The sequence below is a fragment of the Myodes glareolus genome, chromosome 2 (assembly GCF_982192425.1).
Source record: "Myodes glareolus chromosome 2, mMyoGla1.1, whole genome shotgun sequence".
In the NCBI taxonomy this organism is placed as follows: domain Eukaryota; kingdom Metazoa; phylum Chordata; class Mammalia; order Rodentia; family Cricetidae; genus Myodes; species Myodes glareolus.
Window position 1 is genome coordinate 15,687,776 of NC_142027.1, and position 19,081 is coordinate 15,706,856.

The 19,081-nt window shown below is 42.7% G+C and overlaps 1 protein-coding gene across 6 annotated transcripts in view; it reads left to right on the forward strand.

Annotated features, from left to right (window-relative positions):
* Positions 1–19,081, forward strand: part of App (amyloid beta precursor protein) — a 228,801-nt gene that overhangs the window by 92,195 nt on the left and 117,525 nt on the right. For all 6 annotated transcript variants that reach the window (XM_048422327.3, XM_048422326.3, XM_048422328.3 and 3 more), the window contains exons 4-5: positions 2,507–2,619; positions 5,386–5,579. In XM_048422327.3, the coding sequence (XP_048278284.2) occupies positions 2,507–2,619; positions 5,386–5,579 (307 nt within the window). The remainder of the gene's footprint in view (positions 1–2,506; positions 2,620–5,385; positions 5,580–19,081) is intronic.

Genomic DNA, 19,081 nt, shown 5'->3' on the forward strand with positions numbered 1-19,081 from the left:
AAAATAGAATGAACAGTTGTTAGAATATAATTAATACAGCGACTGCCCTGTGGACAGGCACTGCATGTTACTGAAGTAAGGATCCTTCCGTGACGAGTTCAGCATTGTGATCTAGCCCTGGACAGGTGCAAACAGATTAATTTGACTTGGTTGCTTGGCATTAATGTTTCGTTTTGTGCCCCAAGAACTCATTTAGACCATGATCTAGAGCATCCTGTATTTGTTTTTTGTCTTCTCACAAATGGATTCAATATTAATAATCTTACGCTGACCCTTTAATATTTCCAATAATTACCTACGAAACAGAAAAACGTGACTTGTATTGTGAACAGCTGTGAATATGACTGACCCATGCTAACTAAGGAGGATGGGCCCGTAGTCACTTCTGGCCTCCTGTAGCCTTGTACCTCAATCATTAGGGGTTCTTCCTCGCAGCCAGGATTCATTACTTGACCTTAGACACCCTGCGTAGTTCACCCAGGGAAGATGTGCTCATTTAAGAAAAGACGGTCTTTACTTGAATTCTCTTACTCTTCTGAGTTGATTTGTTTATTACTATCGTTGTTTGTTTGGCTTTATTTTTCTATCACTCTACATAAATGAAAGTCGTAACATCTTTTGCATCGCTGTCTCTTTCCTTATAGTTCATATCTGTTTAACTCTGGAACTAGGTGGCAACCTCCTGAGGTACACATTGCCTTGGGCAGGTTACTAGGCAGAGGTTTCTCATGTAGAAAGTTGGTTTATAGATGATGACGTCATAGCTCTGTGGCGTGAGATGCATGATTAATGCAGTTGCCTTTTTTCTTTTTTCTTTTGTCCTGGCAGGAAGTTTTGAAGTCCCCTTTACCATCCATCCATCCACCCATCCATCCATCCATCCACCCTCCAACCCACCTACCCATTCACCCATCTTCCATCCTCCCATGCACCCACCCATCCATCCATCCAATCTTCCCCCATCCATCCATCTGCCCATCCATCCACCCATCTGCCCATCCACACATCCTTCCATCAACCCACCCACCCATCCACCCACCTACCCACCCACCTACCCACCCATCCATCCACTCACCCACCCACCTACCCACCCATCCATTGATGCATGCATCTGTCCATCCATCCAGTATGAGCATATTTGCCAGAACTGCATCAGGGATAGGAATGTAATAATAGTGTGATGCTCAATGTTACTCATCAACTTGACGGAATCTAGAATCACCTGGGAGAATGTTCTCTGACTGTGCCTGTGGTTGATTATCTTGACTGTGGTAACTGGGGTGGAATAACTCATCCACTGTGGGAGGCACCATTCCCTGGCCAGGATTCTGGGACTGCCTAAGTGGAAATGGGAGCTGAGAAGCAGGTTGCGTTCATCATCTTTACTTCCTGATTATGAATGTAAAGGAACAGAAGTCTCAGGCTCCCACTGCCTTTATTTCCCCACCATGATGGACTGCACCTTTGAACCATGAGCCGGAATAAGCCCTTTCTCCTTTAGGTTGTTTGTCAGAGTATTTTATTACAGCAGAAGATCTCAGATAATAGTAGATACTGTCCATACTTTGAGAAACTTCCCTTCATTCCGGAATGGCATCCTTTGCCCGCCCATTCATCTTTAAAGATTCATCTTTAAAGTTATTTCTACCTGAACACCTTTTCTAGGGCACCCAGTTTGGTTCTTTCGCTATGATGGCCCAGTGCTTGCTTCATTGTAGTACAGAATTTAACTTCTTCATTCTTCAACAGGCATTCGTTATCGATTGTGTGCCAATTTTGTTCTTCATGTGTGGAGATACCACAGTGAATACAATCAAGGGAAATTAGCTTCGCAGCTTTTGTGTTCTTTCCCACTGTCCATCCATCACGCTCACGAGTACGGGAGTGTATGAGGGACATTGTGTAACACTTCTAGATCTGCAGTGCCGGTCAGGCCCAGGGACGGTTCACCTGAAATGGAGAGTTCAATGAAAGCAGGTTCCAGAATTCAAGTGGATTGATCTGTCCCATGTGTTTTATATAAACACATGTATCATACCTGTGTGTGTAATATTGTTTGGGGCTTAACATTTAAAAGTACTATGGTCTCTAATGGTTGGAAAGCAGCTGAGAGTTTTCATAATACAGGAAGACTGTTGAAATTGAAACTTTCTGTTGTTGTATTTTACTCCTTGCTGACAGTGAATGTCCGCGATTAGTTATGCACCTTTTATATGAAGGAAGAGGCTGAGATTAATTAAAGGAGATGGCACTGGGAATAAGTAGGGGATTTGTAGCCATCAAACTCATATGTGTAGGGAGCTTATGGACAGCAAGGTCCTGGTGGTAAGAAAGTTGGTTGTTTAAAGAAACTGGCTCGCCATTCTAAATGTCTTGAGTTCTTGGTGGGGGCATTTTAGACACTGAATGCTGGGTAAGTCTCTGACCTCTGTCTGGCCTTTGTGGCTCCGTGGTGAGGTCAGTAGGTGCACACAGAGTGACATGGACTGGCTCTTCTCTCTTTCAGTTGGTGAGTTTGTGAGCGACGCTCTTCTGGTTCCCGACAAGTGCAAGTTCCTACACCAGGAGCGGATGGACGTTTGTGAGACCCATCTACACTGGCACACTGTCGCCAAAGAGGTACTCGCCCCTGATTGCCTTCCTACAGAGAGATCTTGGGGGCATGCCAACACCTGTCAGGAGTTGTTCAAGGCAGCAAGTTCTCTATAGCAACTACATTCAAGTAACTAAAGTGTCCTAAAAATCGAGTTTACTCTCTAGAGTAGTTTTGTTTGTAAGGCCATGCTGCTGTGTCCCTTGTCCCTGCACATAGTTGGCCCCTCTATCCCCAAACAGTTCTAGTGATCAAAACCAGTGCCAGTTAGTTATGTTTGGGCCACATCTCAAGATGAACATAAAACTGTCATCTTCCATAGGTGTAACTTTAAGATGGACATCGTTTTCCATTTACTTTCTGTTGTTTTGTTGTTTTTCCATGTGGTTTCCATAGTTTAGCTAGCCATTGGTGACTTCCGTGGTAGAACAAAGAAGCCGCATGTCAAACACCATCCCAAAGTTCACATTTTAAAGTTATACCCTCCAGATTTGTCTCCACCAAGCTACCTTGCCATCTTCCTCTCTACAGTGGATGACTCTGTGGCAACATGCTCAGCCCACTGCTAACCCCTGCTTTTGGCTAAATCGATGAAAGATTGAAGACAATGTTTTTCTCCTCAGTGGTTGTGTCAGGATGGTGGTGTGAGTGTTCTAGAGCCGGGGTCTCAGGAGTTCACCACTAGGGTCAGTTTTGCATCCCTAGGAAGGCTGGACAGTTTATCATGCCCTGGCTGCAGGGGCGCCTCCAGAAGAGTCAGAGACGGCAGTGTGCTAGCTACCCTACAGTGAACAGGGCCGGCTCCACCCCACAACCCTTCTTTTCTTTTTCTCTACCAGGGATTGAATCCAGTGTCTTGTGCATGCTGAGCTATAATCCCTCTTTCAGCTGTCTCCTAAAGACAGCTCTATTTTGTCGTTCAAAGTAGAGTCTTGCTAAGTGGCTCAGTTTGGCCTCAAACTCACACTATAGTTCAGCAAAGCTTTGAACTTGCCACAGCCTTCCAAGTAGCCAGAATTACAGAATTACAGCCATTAATTAATATGTTGTGGGGGTAATGATGAGGATAAATGATACTCGAATAGGAAGTCCAGCTACATGGTAAGTTGACCTTCATGCCTTGACGGCTATGCTGAGTCACAGCATCCCAAAAATTAAAAAATACCAACTGCCTGAGACCACAGTTATGTTGGGCATGGGCTGATTAGACCCGTACCATCGAGATGTCTTATTAAGGGGAACGTATGGACAATAAAACATTAATATGGCCCTGAAGTAAGAACCAGATGCCTGGTAAAGTTTCACATTAGTCACCCCCAAGTTAAAATGGGCCCGAAGTGAGAAGAGGGGCATAGGTGGGCGGGTTGTTGGTTTCACGGAGGATGGTAGATTAATAAACCAAATGGGGGCAGGCATAGTCGTGTGGACGAGAAAGGTTTATGACTTAATGGTGTATGTAAGATAACGCAGATATGTCTGTAGAACGTTAATATATTAATTGGCTATAATAGTCATGGTGTAGTAAATTGTATGTTGATAAAGAATGTAATGTCCTATATAATTAATAGTTAATACATGCTTATATGCTTGGGGAATATAATTTAATGTACGATATACATAAGCTTATGTATATCATACCACCAGGTCTGGCTCCCCAGAAAAGTATTTGGTCCAAAATGTCAAATCTGTTGAACCTCAAGAATGAAACAATAAAAAGATTTAATATTAATTTTGCCTTTCATAAAATAGTGTGTTCTGACTCACCATAAAACAAACTTTCGTTGCATAAAAATGATTCTGAAAGTTGAAGAGCCAGCTGAACTTAAAGCAGACCACTTAATTTGAAATCCAGCTTCCCAAATGATAACCCCCTTTTGCATTTTTTTCTGAGTTTTTAAAGGAAAAAATGCTTTGTTACTAAGAAGCAACAGACTGTTGACTCCTGTGAGGTTAAAATACATTGTAATAATTTACTCTTTCCCTAAGCATGTTGAATTATTTTCTCTGTCACTGGGAGATAGTTTCTCGGTTTTCTCTTAGCTTAGATTTGTGCAAAATTAACAGATCCCAGAGAATCAAAAAGATACTGAGGAGGAAATTCCTCAGTGTTGTAAGTTTTGAAGTCTTTGTGGCTGTGGAGGACACTTCCTTCCCCTGTGGGACTCTGGGAAATGAGCCAAGAAACCGAATATTCAGACTAAGGTGGAGCTGAGTGGAAGAGATCTGCATCTGGGGTGGAGGTGGGAATGGATAGGTAGGAGAGGGAGAAGACACCTCTAGCTCCAGAGAAGTCCTCCTAGCCCAAGGGCCCTGCCCTGTTCCTGTGTCAGCCTTCTGGATCAGTTCTCTTTAACCTTTATTCTGTAAACATCAAAATCATTTTAAACGATTCCTAGATATATTTATTTTATGTATATGAGTGTTTTATATGCATCAGGTGTGTGCCTGGTGCCCAGAGGGCACAGAGTCAGTAGAGGGCATTAGATCCCTTATACCTGGAGGTAAGGATGGTTGTGAACCATCGTGTGAGTTCTGGGGATCGAACAGGGCTCCACTGCAAGAGCAACAAGCCTAACCATGGAGCCGTCTCTTCAGCCCAAATATCAAGATGACAATAAGATAGAGTACCAAGCAGCACATGCTAAAGACCGGGTTGGAAATGAATCCAGACAGCAGGTCGCCCTTGCCTTGTGAAACCGGTTCCGAATATGTCTGGACCTGCTGTTTGTCCCGGCTGGGGCTGCGGTGTGCGCATCTCTGGACCCTCACTGTCTCCTCCTCCTCTATGATAGACGTGCAGCGAGAAGAGCACCAACTTGCATGACTATGGCATGCTGCTGCCCTGCGGCATCGACAAGTTCCGAGGCGTGGAGTTTGTATGCTGCCCGATGGCTGAGGAAAGTGACAACGTCGACTCCGCTGACGCAGAGGAAGACGACTCTGACGTCTGGTGGGGTGGAGCAGACACAGACTACACTGATGGCGGGTAAGGTGGCTTTTGTCTGGCTGTCAGAGATCAGCTGAACCATCTCCTTTTACAGTCTTTGGATGCTGTGAAGGCATCTTTCTGTTTCATGCTGAAAAGATCCTTTTCTCACGCCTGTTGTATTTGCTACTAGCAGGAAAATATAACTCTGAAGTGATGCTGTGATTATTGTGCCATATTTGATGTTAGTGTTATTGATGGACCATCATGAAGTAATTTAACTGCTATATTTTACTGTCGAGAGTACTGATCAAACCCCACTAACAGCTACTCGTTGGTAGTTCTACCAGGAAGTTTGTTGGTGGGACATCAAAGCTCTCATTTTGGGCTCTCATTTGGAAATACTTTTAAACACTCCTCCAGGGCTTTTGTCAGTCATAAACTCAGTACAAATTTTTCTTAAAGATTTGTTCTGTATTTGTGTGAGTTGGGGGATTTCCTTTTTGTCTTTGTTTCAAGTGGGGCCCCTCCATCATCCTTTTCCTTTGACTATAGTTAGCAACTTTCATAAATGCTTGCTAAAGTTCTTTAACTGTCTTTAACTGTTTCACAATTGCTTGTAGACATAATTTTACCTCCTCTTCCTTGGAATCTTGATCCCTTAATTCACTCTCCTACTTCCAGTTCATTTGGAGACGAGCCTCCATATTCAAAGCCAAGGCTGTGAACCAGGTTCTCTGAGTTAGAAATATGACCCAGTTCATTGGTCGATTCAGGCTATACCATTCCCAAAATGGGGGACTCTTGCTTTCTATCCAAGGTCCTCTCCGCTGTTCCCCAGTGTTAGCCAGCTCAAACATAACATCAAACACGAATCACAAAACAAGTGGTTACAGTGTAAAGCTGCCTCGCTTCAGCCATGGCTTTTTCTACATGTGTATGTAATGTTTCTAACCATTTTACTAATATGAAAGAACTCACATACACCAAGAATCCTGTCTTTTCTGTCAGTAAGACGAGACTCATTTTAGTGCCGGTTGCCCACATTTGGCAGGACTTGTGTGTCTCTGTTACAGTCCCTTGTGTTCCCTCTTTTCACCTACCTCCATCCATCTACTTACGTTTGAGACGGGGTGGAGACTACATTGAGAGCTGTGTAGCCCGGGCTGGCCTAGACTTGCTGTGTAGAATCAGTTGGCCTAGAACTCACAGAGATCTGCCTCCTGAGAGTTGACATTAAAGACTTTCACTAGTACACCTAGCACAGAAAAAAAATGCATTTGATTTATATTGACATAAAGCCAAGGAAACTTTTAAGATACTTCTTAGTGATAAGAGTTTGAAGTCTACGTATAAGTGTTGAATGAATTCTAATTGGTATTGCTAATAAAAACCCAGAGTCAGATATAGAGATTAATGCTGAAGATCAGAGAAGCAGAGTGGCCAGCCACTAGAGAGTTCTTATACTGTACTAATGCTCAGACCGAAGGGGAGATCCTGTCCTCAGACTGCATCTCCTGACTGCATCTGTCTCCACCAAACCTCAGACTGCATCTGTCACCACCAAACCTCAGACTACACTGAGCTCCCATCTCCTTCTGCTTTATTTTCCTCTCTCTGCCCAGCCATATCACTCTGTCTCTACCTCCCTAGTGCCAGGATTAAAGGCATGTGATCCCAAGTGCTAGGATCACCTTTGTGGGAGCTCTGTTTCTCTTTTAGACAGATTCCATCTTGTATAGCCCAGGGCAGCCTTGAACTAATAGAGACCCATCTGCTTCTGTCTCCCTAATCCTGGGATTAAAGGTGTGTGCCACCACTCCCCAGCTTGTAGTGGCTTAACTCTGCACTCTGATCTTCAGGCAAGCTTTATTTGTTAAAACATAATATATATATATATATATATATATATATATATATATATATATATATATATATATAAAGCTTTCTGTTTCCTAGGCAAGAAGTAAAAGGGAAGCAGAATTTGATTCTAAGATATTTTGCCATTGAGAATTAGGGGTTCTCCATGTACCTCTGTTCCATGTGTCACATGTGGAATGGGCATGGGTTCAACTTAATTATCTCTTTTTCTAGAAATGAGGTGGCCTAGTTCTCACTCGTGAACCCATTCCCGTCCTTTGCCAGCCACAACCAGATCTGAAAGTTTCAGAGGCTTTTGGAACAAATCCTGTCCCTAGGTCTCTGGCCACAGAGCACCAATACAGTCAACATTCAGAAAGGAAACTGACTGCCGACTGAGAAAATATGCAGCATGGCATTGAAACCTGGAAACTTCCATCAGTGGTGTTAAAAGTCTAAGACACTAGATATGTGTTTGTAAAAATGTTGGTGATCTGGTATTGCTGTCACCGGGCTCTCTGTCTCTCTCTCTCTCTCTCTCTCTCTCTCTCTCTCTCTTTCTTTCTGTGTGTGTGTGTGTGTGTGTGTGTGTGTGTGTGTGTGTGTAAGTACAGACTAGAGGTCAATATTGGGTGTATTCCTCAAATACCCTCCACCCTTTTTTTAGGCTTGGATAATGGGGAACCAAACTTGGGCTCTCATGAGTGTGTGGCAAGTGCTTCACCAAGGCCCTATGCCCCAGCCCCATGGAATACTTTTAAATTTTAAAAAGATTATTTTTATTTTCTTGAGAGCTACCAGCCTTTGCCAAGCTTCTTTCCCATGTAAGGCATTTTTATGTATCTTGTAAATCCTCATTTTTATTGGATCTGGTTTTCCACGAGCCTTGATCTTTTTATCCTACACCTTTTCTGACACCGTTGCAGCCATCCCTGCCGATACTGTAGGAGGCCGCTGAATCTTGCTGCTGGAAATTGATCCAGACAGATGGTTTGCGTTCTGACCCAAGTCTCTTGTTTATTCGTTACGGTCACTGAGTAACTGTACCTACTTGATATCCATCTCTGGTTCTATGACTCTTTCTGTTCTCACAGCAGACACCAAGCTATGAGATGTTTGTTTTTCTCCTTCGAATATACCATTTGAATCCTATGCCAGACTCCTGGAAAAGTCATTCAGTGTTTTATCCAGACCAGAGAGAGAGAGAGAGCACTCAGACCTCAGTCATCACATGACGGGGACAGGCACACGGGGTCACATGGTCACCCTGTCATCACCATCCCCTTGAAATGCTAGCTGTCTCCTCCCTCATCATCATCATTTGTGTTCTCGTTCAGGCCCCCACCTCCCCCATCCCTCAGAGACATCCTTAGTTCCAACTATTACTGTGATCTTACATCTGAAATACTCACCAGCAGCAAGTTGCAATTCATCGACCTTCCTCCCTCCTACTCTTCCTCCCTCCTTCCTTTTCTCGCTCCCTCCCTCCCTTCCTTCCTTCCCCACAGGAATCTGTTCTTCCTAATCAGAACAGATTGAGCAGATAACCATTTATATATACCCAATACATCCTAGTCTTACTGATAACCTTCGCATTTTCTAAACATACTTTGGTCAATCCTCAAGACCAGGGAAGACTTTAATTTTTTCTTGTAATTGCTTCTCAGTTTCCCAAGCTATCAAGTTGTGTAACTGTAGTCATTCCCATTTCTTATTCATGCTGTAACATCAGCTGAGACCCTCATGTTTCTAGCAGATGTACCTAATTCCCCCAATTTGGGACCAGATCATCTTCCACATGACAGTTCATCCAAGCCAACCCCACCCACCTTGGTCCCTAACATCACCTTTCTTCCTTGCGGTACCGATGACGCTTTCATAGCGAACTGCTGCAGATTCCTACAACAAGGTACCTGCTTTTGGTTGACACTCAGTTTATGTTAATTAAGCAGATAAGTAGGACTCTGCTGCTGCCTAAATATCTCCTGTACCTTCTCCTAGCCCCTTGTCCCTGTCTTTGCCCTTTTATATCGTGTTCTGCCTGGATTCCTGATCCCAGCCTCCTTCCTTCTCTTGACCTTTTAGTCTCGGTGGCTCTGCTTCCTTTACCGACAGACCTGCTATTTTTTTTCTCAAAGTTTATTAAAATATAAAAGTTTCCATTTTCGCCCCTCCTCCCAACACCCTCCCACTCCCCCCACTCCCTCTCCTCTTCCCTCTCCATCCCTAAGAGCAGTCAGGGTTTCCTGCCCTGTGTGTAGTTCAAGTTCCTCCCCGCTCCCTCCAGGACCAGGACGGTGAGTATCTAATCAGACTGGATCCCCAAAAATCCAGAATATTCTGAGGAAATAAGTCCCAGAGTCATTGTCAATGGCTTTTTAGAAAGACTTCGGGCCAGCCACATTCAGAGAATCCAGCCTCCTCCAGAGAATCTGGTTGGATCAAGCGCTCCTTCAGTCCCAGTCAACTGGCCTTGGTGAACTCTCATTAGATCAGTCGCCTTGTATCAGTGGGTGATCGCTCCCCTTGCCGTTCTGATTTGCTTTTTCATGTTCTTCCTCCTTCTGTTCCTCCTTTGGACCTTGGGGGGCTCAGTCCGGTGCTCCAATGTGGTAGACCTGCTATTTTTTGAACCATAATTCTTGAGTTCAGTTCCTCCTTTCAGCCCTAGTATACTGGTAACACAGCAATAACTAGCAATTTGGTGCTGTACCATCCTTCTGAACTGGCCAGTTGTTTTGCCATTTTGTGTTTTCGGATCTTTGTTATCATAATCAGAAAGAGTTCATGAATGATGATGAGATAATTCTTTCGATGCCCAAATAAGAAAATGTTTAACACATACAAATATAAGATTAAGATCCATCATGTGTTGTGGATGTCTGAAATGTTGCAGTGGGCTTGTCTGATAGCTACAAAATAAAACTAGTTTTTCTCAATTTTACTTTTCTCCAAGAAAGAGTAAAAGTCTGAGGTGCTATTTCTTCTTACAGTTAGTTAGAACTGCCCAGAAAGAAACTCAAAAGCTAAAATGTCCCCAGTGATGGGACTCCAAGTGTTAACGACCCGCCCTACTTCCTGGGAGTCTGTATTTATGTGACTTGGCATGTGGAAACACCTGGCATAATTTTGTACACATTAGATACTCAGCAAATATTTGAGTAGAAGTGGAGTGGCCTTGGCATCAAATACATACACGGTTGCAGTCATCATAGTCAAAGGTCAGCCTATATGCTCAAGCTAATTGGTTAAAAAACCAAACGGAGGAGCATCATTTTAGATAGGCAATAATTACAAGAAATTGCATCAGAAATCTCTAAAGCTAGAAATGCTATTGGAAGAATTCTGAGACCAAAGACAACTAAATGGTTTCTCAGTGACCTTTAATGTGGTGCCTACACAAATATCTTATTCCTTCAGAAAGTGAGATAAAATTGTAGTTACAAATGAAGAAAAAACTACTCTTCTAGACCCTGGGATAAAAGTCAATCTGTGCTTGTTTTGTTTTATGTTTTTGGCAGTACCAACCATTGTACCTAAGGCCTTATACTTGGCAAAGAGCACTTTACCACTGAAATACAGCGTTTGCCCTTTTTGCTGTTACGTGTTTCTAATTTCCTTTTGAGACAGAGTCTCCCTTTGTAGTTTGGGTTAGCCTTCAGCTTTCTGTCCTCTTGCATCAGCTTCTGGGTCACCTAGGGTTATAGGGATGTGCCACCACACTGGCCCCTAATGTCTGTTCTCAGACTTTTTTGTTTGAATCAGTCAGTCCTTTTTGCCTCTAATTGCCAAGTTGAAGCTCCTTAAAAAAAGAAGGAAGAGAAGGAAGAGGAGAAGAAAGAAAGAAAGGAAGGAAGACAGGCAGACAGAAGAAAGAGAGAGAGAGAGAGAGAGAGAGAGAGAGAGAGAAAAGAAATCTGAGTCAAATATCTCATATTCATGAGACTACCAGGTCTTAGCAAGCATTCTACCCGATTTAAGAAATGAATAAGCAGTTAAGAGCAGTAACTCCCAACAGGAAATGATTTCCACTCAATGGGCCTTTGGAAATACTGACAGTCATTTTTCGTTGTCACAGGTGATGAGAATGAGTTAGGAATGTCACTTTCATCAGGGTGAGCTAGAGATGAGGATACTGCCAAACATCCCGTGGTCTATAGGACAGCCCTATGATAACGTGAACTGTGCTGGTATTACAAAATTCCAGTTGGGGGGCTGGAGAGATGCTCAGAGGCTAAGGGAACTGGTTGCTCTTGCAGAGGACCTAGGTTTAGTTCCCAGCACCCACATGCCGGCAAACAACCATCTACCACTCCAGTTTCAGGGGATCTGCCACCCTCTTCGAGCCTCCATGAGCACTGCATGCACCTGCTACACAGACATACATGCAAGCAAAACACCCGTACACATAAAGTAAAGATATATAGCTCTAAATTTTAAGGAAGCACTTTTGCCAAGTGTCATGGTTCATGCCTATAGTGCCAGCACTTGGGAGGCAAAGATAGAATCAGTTTCATTATGGCCCCTGTACACCAAGGACTTCTCAGAGGATTAACAACCACATAGTTTTATAGACAGTATAGTTCACAAATATATGGTTTGGAGTTTTTGAAAAATTTCTATCCAATCAATCAGGAAATGTCATCACTTCTGTCTTCAGTAAGGATACTGAAATATTCCCAGTCTTATCTGACACCCAGCTATCCTAAGAATTTATGTCTTCTTCTCTTGTCTGAGTTTTCTGTCCTACCTGGTTCCCACAGGCATTAAGTTCCAAAGAAATCACACAAAGGTCTACATTAGTTATAAACTGATTGGCCCATTAGCTCAAGCTTCTTATTAACTCTTATAACATATAGTAGCCCATTATTCTTGTCTATGCTAGGCACGTGGCTCGTTACCTTATTCAACGAGGCAGTCAAATCTTGCTTCTTCTGTGGTTGGGTCAGAACTGCAGACTAGGACTTCCTTCTTCCCAGAATTCTCCTGTTCTCATTGACCCGCCTCTACTTCCTGTCTGGTTGTCCTGCCTATACTTCCTGCCTGGCTACTGGCCAATCAGCGTTTATTTAAAATATTCTTGACAGAATATAGACCATTGTCTCACACCATTCTTCAGGTCACCACTTTCTGTCTTTATTATTAGATGAGAGAGAAAGAGAGATGGGTAAGTTTTATTTGGCCATACATCTTCTCCCTCGTATCAGTGGAGTTAAAATTCTTAAAATAATCTTGCTCGATTTCTGCCTGGCCTTTTAAGAAAATGCTACTTAACGCTCAAGGGAGAAGAAAACACTAGCGATGTTAGATGGACACCAAGTAAATCACACAAAAGATAAATTAAAGCCTTAAATCTCTGTCAGTGGATGAGTCAAGAAAAAATGAAATTGATGAAACAGCACGTGGCTTTGAGAAGCAACTGTCACAGGGCTGGCTTGGCAGCTTCGAGCGCTGCTGGGCTGTCTGGCTCTTGTTGAATAAAGAAACTAATTTGAAAATGATGAATAGGAGAATAGCCGAGACTTGTGCTTCTCCCTTGAGGACACTGGCTGCCACTACCAAGGTCTTATTAGAAATGCTGAGTTTCTGCATTTAATAGACTTGGACCGCATAGACATCAAGAAGAAAAACAAATTGCTTTAATAGCCCTAAGCAGATTACAGCCGTGAAGCCAAGCCAGTGGGGTTTGTTTTGGTTTCTGAGCAGGTGATGGCAGAAAAGAGTGCCTTTGCTGGGCATGACTTGGCTGGTGCTGTCTGAGGTGCCTCTGGCAGGGGACGGGGCTTACTGAGCCCTGGCACTCACTGCCCAGTAATAGGAAATCATCAAATGACACCCACCACACAGCTGTAAGTGTTATTTGAAGGACTGGGTTATTCACTGATGGAGATTTTTAAGACAGTGAGCCATGCTCAGATAGTCAGGCATGAGTAAGAATATAAAGATCTTTACTATTTTGACTGGATTCAGGTACTAGTACCTGTAAGTACTGGTTCTCTCTCTCTCTCTCTCTCTCTCTCTCTCTCTCTCTCTCTCTCTCTCTCTCTCTGTCTTGAAAGACAACGTTTCTTTCTGTAGACTTGACTGTTTGTAGATCATGTTCCTCAAACTCACAAATACTCCTGCCTCTGCTTCCTGAGTGCGGGCACTAAAGGTGCTCCTCTCTACCGCCCAACTTCTAATTTCTTGTTGAAATTGGCATCAAGTTTCAATAATGTCCTCTTTAGTCTAAAACCCCTTGTTCATATGGAATTTATCACTGTATCATATAAAAAATCATTTTTCAAATTTGATTTACATATTAAACTGTCATGCCCAAAGATGTTTCTTATCATAGAACTATGTGGCATGAGCTGGTGCCAATAACCTTCCATAAGAAACTCAGCAAAGTGTAAACCCGTGTTTTTCTGTAGAAGGAAGTCAGTCATTAAGAAAAAAAGCTTAGGCAGGTTTGAAACCATATCCTATCTCTCACCACGTTTATGAGGTAACATTTCCTGTGAACCAGAATTTAAATGTGAAATTAAAGACGATGAATTTACCTTGTTAGCTGAAGCCAGGACTTGTGTGAGTTCAAGTAGCTGAGGACAGAGAACTTCAGTTAGCAAGCAAAATGGTCTTCTTCTCACAGTAGAAGACTCTTAGACAGGGACCCACAAGCAGTCCAGTTGTAGAGAATAGGAGACCAGAGTGTGCAGCCCTAAATGGCATCTGTGTCACAGGCTCAGGGATCATCACAGAAAGTGTAAGAGCTCAAGGTTGCAAATGGCTGTTACCAAAAATATTTAAAAGGGATTTAATTTTGTTTTGTTTGATATGAAAGCTGCACCCGTGAGCCCATAGCAGCTATGATGACAAGCACAAGACCTGCATAAGACCAAGCCAGTCAGAACTCTAATGTGGCTGGTGAAGGGGCTCAGGAAACCTCACCCCTGGTTGAGGAGTTATTGGCAGTTGATGGCTCCCTGGGGAGGATGTGTCAGATCTCTTCAGGGGTGTTGTCTAGGGTAGGTTGCCCATGAACCAGTGGTTGGTTCTGTGCCTAGGCACATACCAGCAGCACCACATTAATAGACTGCCTGGTTAATCTATAAATAATGAGAATATGAAATTGGGAGGTAGCCGTGGAGCTGGGGAGACATGAGAGGAGGTGAAGGGTGAGATGGGATGAATGTCATCAAACAGTGTTGTAAACATGGATGAAATTCTCAAAGGTTAAATTAAAAAATACACTTCGAAAACCACACTTGAACCCTGGTTTGTCCAGTTGAGCCTATTTCCTCTGACACAGGAAATGTTAGAAAATATGCATCACGGTGTTTGCTTTTTGCTCTACTGACTAATGAAGGAATTCATATATAATGTGCATGCTGGATTTAGAAGAGCAGCAAAGCACTGTGGGGCTAGGAATGTCCTGTTCAGATCTCTCAACCAACCCCACCTCACGCAGTCACATACAGAAGCACCCTTAGGACTCGGTGCCAGTGTTCCACCTTTGCTAGATAACCATAGTTATTATAGCATGCTCTCTTTTCAGTTGAATCTTATATAGCTATTATAACTGATAGTGATCAACAAGGACACCTTAGGCCTAGATGAGGTTGAGAACATCTTAAAGTAGCTGTTGGGAGTAAGCAAGTAATGGGATCCTTGGTTATATGCCTATTTTATGTTTTAAATATGTGAGAATTATTTTAAATATGCAAAACTAGTAGAATATATGATTCCTGATGACTGGAAATTAATCTATTAGTGTGTAGTTGACATTGATTCTCTTGGATATTTTAAATAGAGACTTAATGGCTGTTGAAACTTTCAATTGCCACATTTCAAAACCTTTCGTTTTAGATCTCAGTTATGCATTTCAAAAATACAGAAGAATTATAAGTAAGCTAAGATTAAGCTTTTAATCTTTTGCCCCTTGGAATATGCTGTTCGTTTGCTACCCATTGTATAACTTTTGATATGCTAAGCAGCCTCCAGAAGAATTTTATAAGCTACTGTTATTAGAAAAACTGGAGTCAAGGAGTTGTACAAATAGAAGAAGTGGTAATGAAGTGCTTTGGCTTTATAAAAATGTGTCTACAAGGTACTCTAGGACAGCGGCATCTCACTGACATGGCATTTCTAGGCACATAGGCCCCGAGACTTCAGCCTCATGCAAAGCCCATGCAGGTGCTGGAACTCCCTTAGCAACACGGAACTTAGAGCATGTGTAACAGGGTAGCCTTCTGACTTCCTTCTTGACAGTATCTTTTCTACACATGCACATGGGAAATTGACTCTATGAGCATCTCAAATACACATTCATGACATCTGTGGGCTTCGATTTGACCCCTAAATTGAATATTTTTGCTCTGTCATGAGCATGAGTGACAAGTTTTTCCTCAGACTCTCTTTATTTTTCTATTAAGAACCAGTACCTGCACAGACAGGCCCGGACATGTGTGGGCTCAGGAACGCAAACATTCCTAGCAGCTTTTCATCACAGAATACCTGAAGCTTAAAAGACAGTTGAAATCCTCTATTTCTTAGAAATCCCTTTCCATGTGTGACTTGCCTATCCTTATCATTTCCAGCCTGCTTTTCTCTTTACTCAAGACTTTGGGGTCTTTCTGTTTATTGGTTTATAACTATGACCACCACTGTTTGTTTTAAATTGTCCATTGAGTTTCTGTTCTCTGGTCACCTTTTTTAGATTATTGTAAATTTTCCTTTCTTTTCTGTCTCTTTCTTTCTTGTCTTAACTTTGAATATCAGTTAAGTCCAATCGTTCAATACTGACCTCTCCAGCCCAGGCTACCTGATTATTTTATACATCAAGGAACTCTAATGTGTGCTCTTGGCAGCCCTACTTCCCACTGAGGTAACTTCTTGAAGTTACATTTTGGGGTCTCTGCAATGTTCCTTCTGCAAATTCTGCCACGTTTACCTTCACCTACTCTGTCTATCCTTTCCAATACAATCTGAGTACCTAAAAAATAAAGTAACTTAAAAATAAATAAAACTGTAGTACCCTTCTATAATGTCCTCTGCCATTAGCTTTCTCCTACACATTCATCCTATACATCCACCACACAAACGTGAAGCTTATATTCCTTACGGAACAGCAGCAGTGTGGAGCATACATGTACGTAAGCCTGACGTAGAACTCTCCAAGGTGCACTGGTAGCTTTCCAACATCCTAAGAAACTGACATGCAGGGAGAATACATTGAAGCCTTGCTTGGAGTGACGAAGGTGACAGTGAGGGATACCAGTAACAGAGCTTCATAGAAGCTATGATTTTGTGTGTGTGTATGCCTGTTGTGTGCATGCATGTGCATGCATATGCATGTGGAAGCTGGAGAACAATCTCTGCTGCCGTTGCTCAAGTGCTCTCTACCTTGTTTTTATCTTCCACTGGCTTAGAGCTCTCCAATAAGCTAGGCTGTACAGTCAGTGAACCCCAGAGATCCTCTTTTCTTCTTTTTTGTTTTTATTGAGCTGTGTATTTTTCTCTGCTCCCTTCCTTTCCTCCCCACTCCCCTTGTGCCCTCTCCCATGATCCTCATGCTCTCAATTTACTCAGGAGATCTTGGTTTTTTCCTACTTGCCATGTAAATTCAACCCATGTATGTCTCTCTTAGGGTCCTCTTTATTGTCTAAGTTCCCAGAGATCCTCTTATCCGAGCCTTCCCACTCTGGGATTACAAGTCTGGATCACCATTCTCAGCATACATGAGTGAGTGCATGCATGCATGCATGCATGCATGCATCCATCCATCCATACATACATACATACATAAAAAAGAGTTCTCTAGTGGTTTGGCTGCTTTGCTTTTCTGATCTTCATCTTCAACCCCAATATCTGACTCTGGGTTTTATTATTCATGCTACACGTGTATGTATATTATGAGAGAGAGAGTAGGGGGGTAGAGAAGGGGGTTTCTGGGGATGAAACTCAGGTTCTTGTGTTTGTAGGGCAGCCCCTTTACTGACTGCTATTCTCCAGCACATTGGTCTGTGTTCTTTCCATGTTTTCGCATTGACCAGCCCCTTCACCCAGTTATCACCCCAGGCTTCTCCACACCCTACTGACTCAGTGTCATGGGAACCATTTTAGAAAGCTCTTGCAGCCTGGAACAGACACATCTCCCTGCCTATAATATCCTTCCCCTAACCCATGAGCATGGACAGTTTATTTCTGTCTTGGATATCAGCTTTTCTTTCCCTACAGAAATGAAACCAATCAACCCCTTTAGAAGAAGCCACTTTGACTATTTCAGCCTTGGCATCCAGTCTTCTGTCCTGACACTGACCTCATGTTTTAGCGTTTGATTTGCTCCTTGTGTCTTTCTCCTCCAATAGAATGTGCACTGTGAGGAGGGGGAGCTTGTTCTCCTTGTCCCTTTGGGGACCTCATATCTGGCTGAAGTTCTAAAAAATAGTATCCGCCCATATTCTTATTTTCTCCATTACCAATGGTGTTGGCTTCCATGAGCTAAAAACATTAGCTAGAAATTTCTAAAAATAAGCTTCATAGACTCTTCAGCTGCATGCTGTTTTGAGTAGCATGGTGACATTTTGTGCCATCTGCTCCTTTCTGCTCAGGACACAGTCCACACTGTGTATGTTACCTGCCTGATAGTAGCCGTCTCAGCTAGCGCATTGAAAAAGCTCTGATATTAGAGTGACTTTTTTTAAAAAAGTATTTTGCTTAATAATGGTTGTAAAGGATAGACCTGGTGCTGACAGCTTTATTTTGTTTTGTTTGGGTCAAGAGAAGTCATAGAACATCAGCTTACATCATCACAAAAAATACTATAGAATAGCATGCTGAGAGAAAGGGACCAGATTCAGTCACTTTATTATAAGGCACTCTTCTAATTGCTTTATTGTAGTTACTGTTAATTTTTTGCTATGTCTGATTTATAGAAGTAAACTTTACGATAGGCACGAATGTAGAGGGGTTAACATCTTACAACCCGTATAGAGTTCAGCGTTGTCTACAGTCCCAGGTACTCTCTGGAGGCCTCGAGACATCTCACACACGGTACTGTTTAAAATAGTGTTCCTAATTAAACTCTTGAATAAAATCTAGATAACAACATCTCGGACTTTCTCTCCTAGGTCTCTCATTGGCGCCAGTCTTGAAGTACACTTGTGGGGTGATCAGGGAAGGAAGCAAGAGCTGTAGGATTGGTGTAAGGAAAGCTAGTTTGAGTTTCTGCTCTAGGTGATAGTGTAAGTGGGCCCTGTTAACAGCGCACAAAGTGAATGGTCATCTCGTCCTTTATCGGTGGTCTTTCAGGAATTGTAACACTTTGGCTTTTTTTTTTAATTTTTATTTTTATTATTTTTGGTCCAGTGCTGTTTATTTAAGGGTCATAAGAAGGTGATTTCTCATAGACGATGGTCCAAATTTTTGGCCCTTCATTCCTAGCTGTCTGTTGGATTTCTTCCAACAGTAACTCTCAGCCTCTCAAATCCATCATGATCAAAGCTGAACCCATTAACGTCTGCTTCTTACCACCCGTTCTTCCTGCTACATCCTGTTGCCATTAGTAACCATCTCTACCCCATGTCTCCATCTTGAAGCATCAGATTCGTCTTCCCACTAGCTCCCTCCATCCAGATGGCCACCAGTTCTGTTATTTTCTGGAACCTCTCAGCCTCCTTGGCTGTGCTTTCCCGGAGCTTTCTCGACATGGCACGTGACAC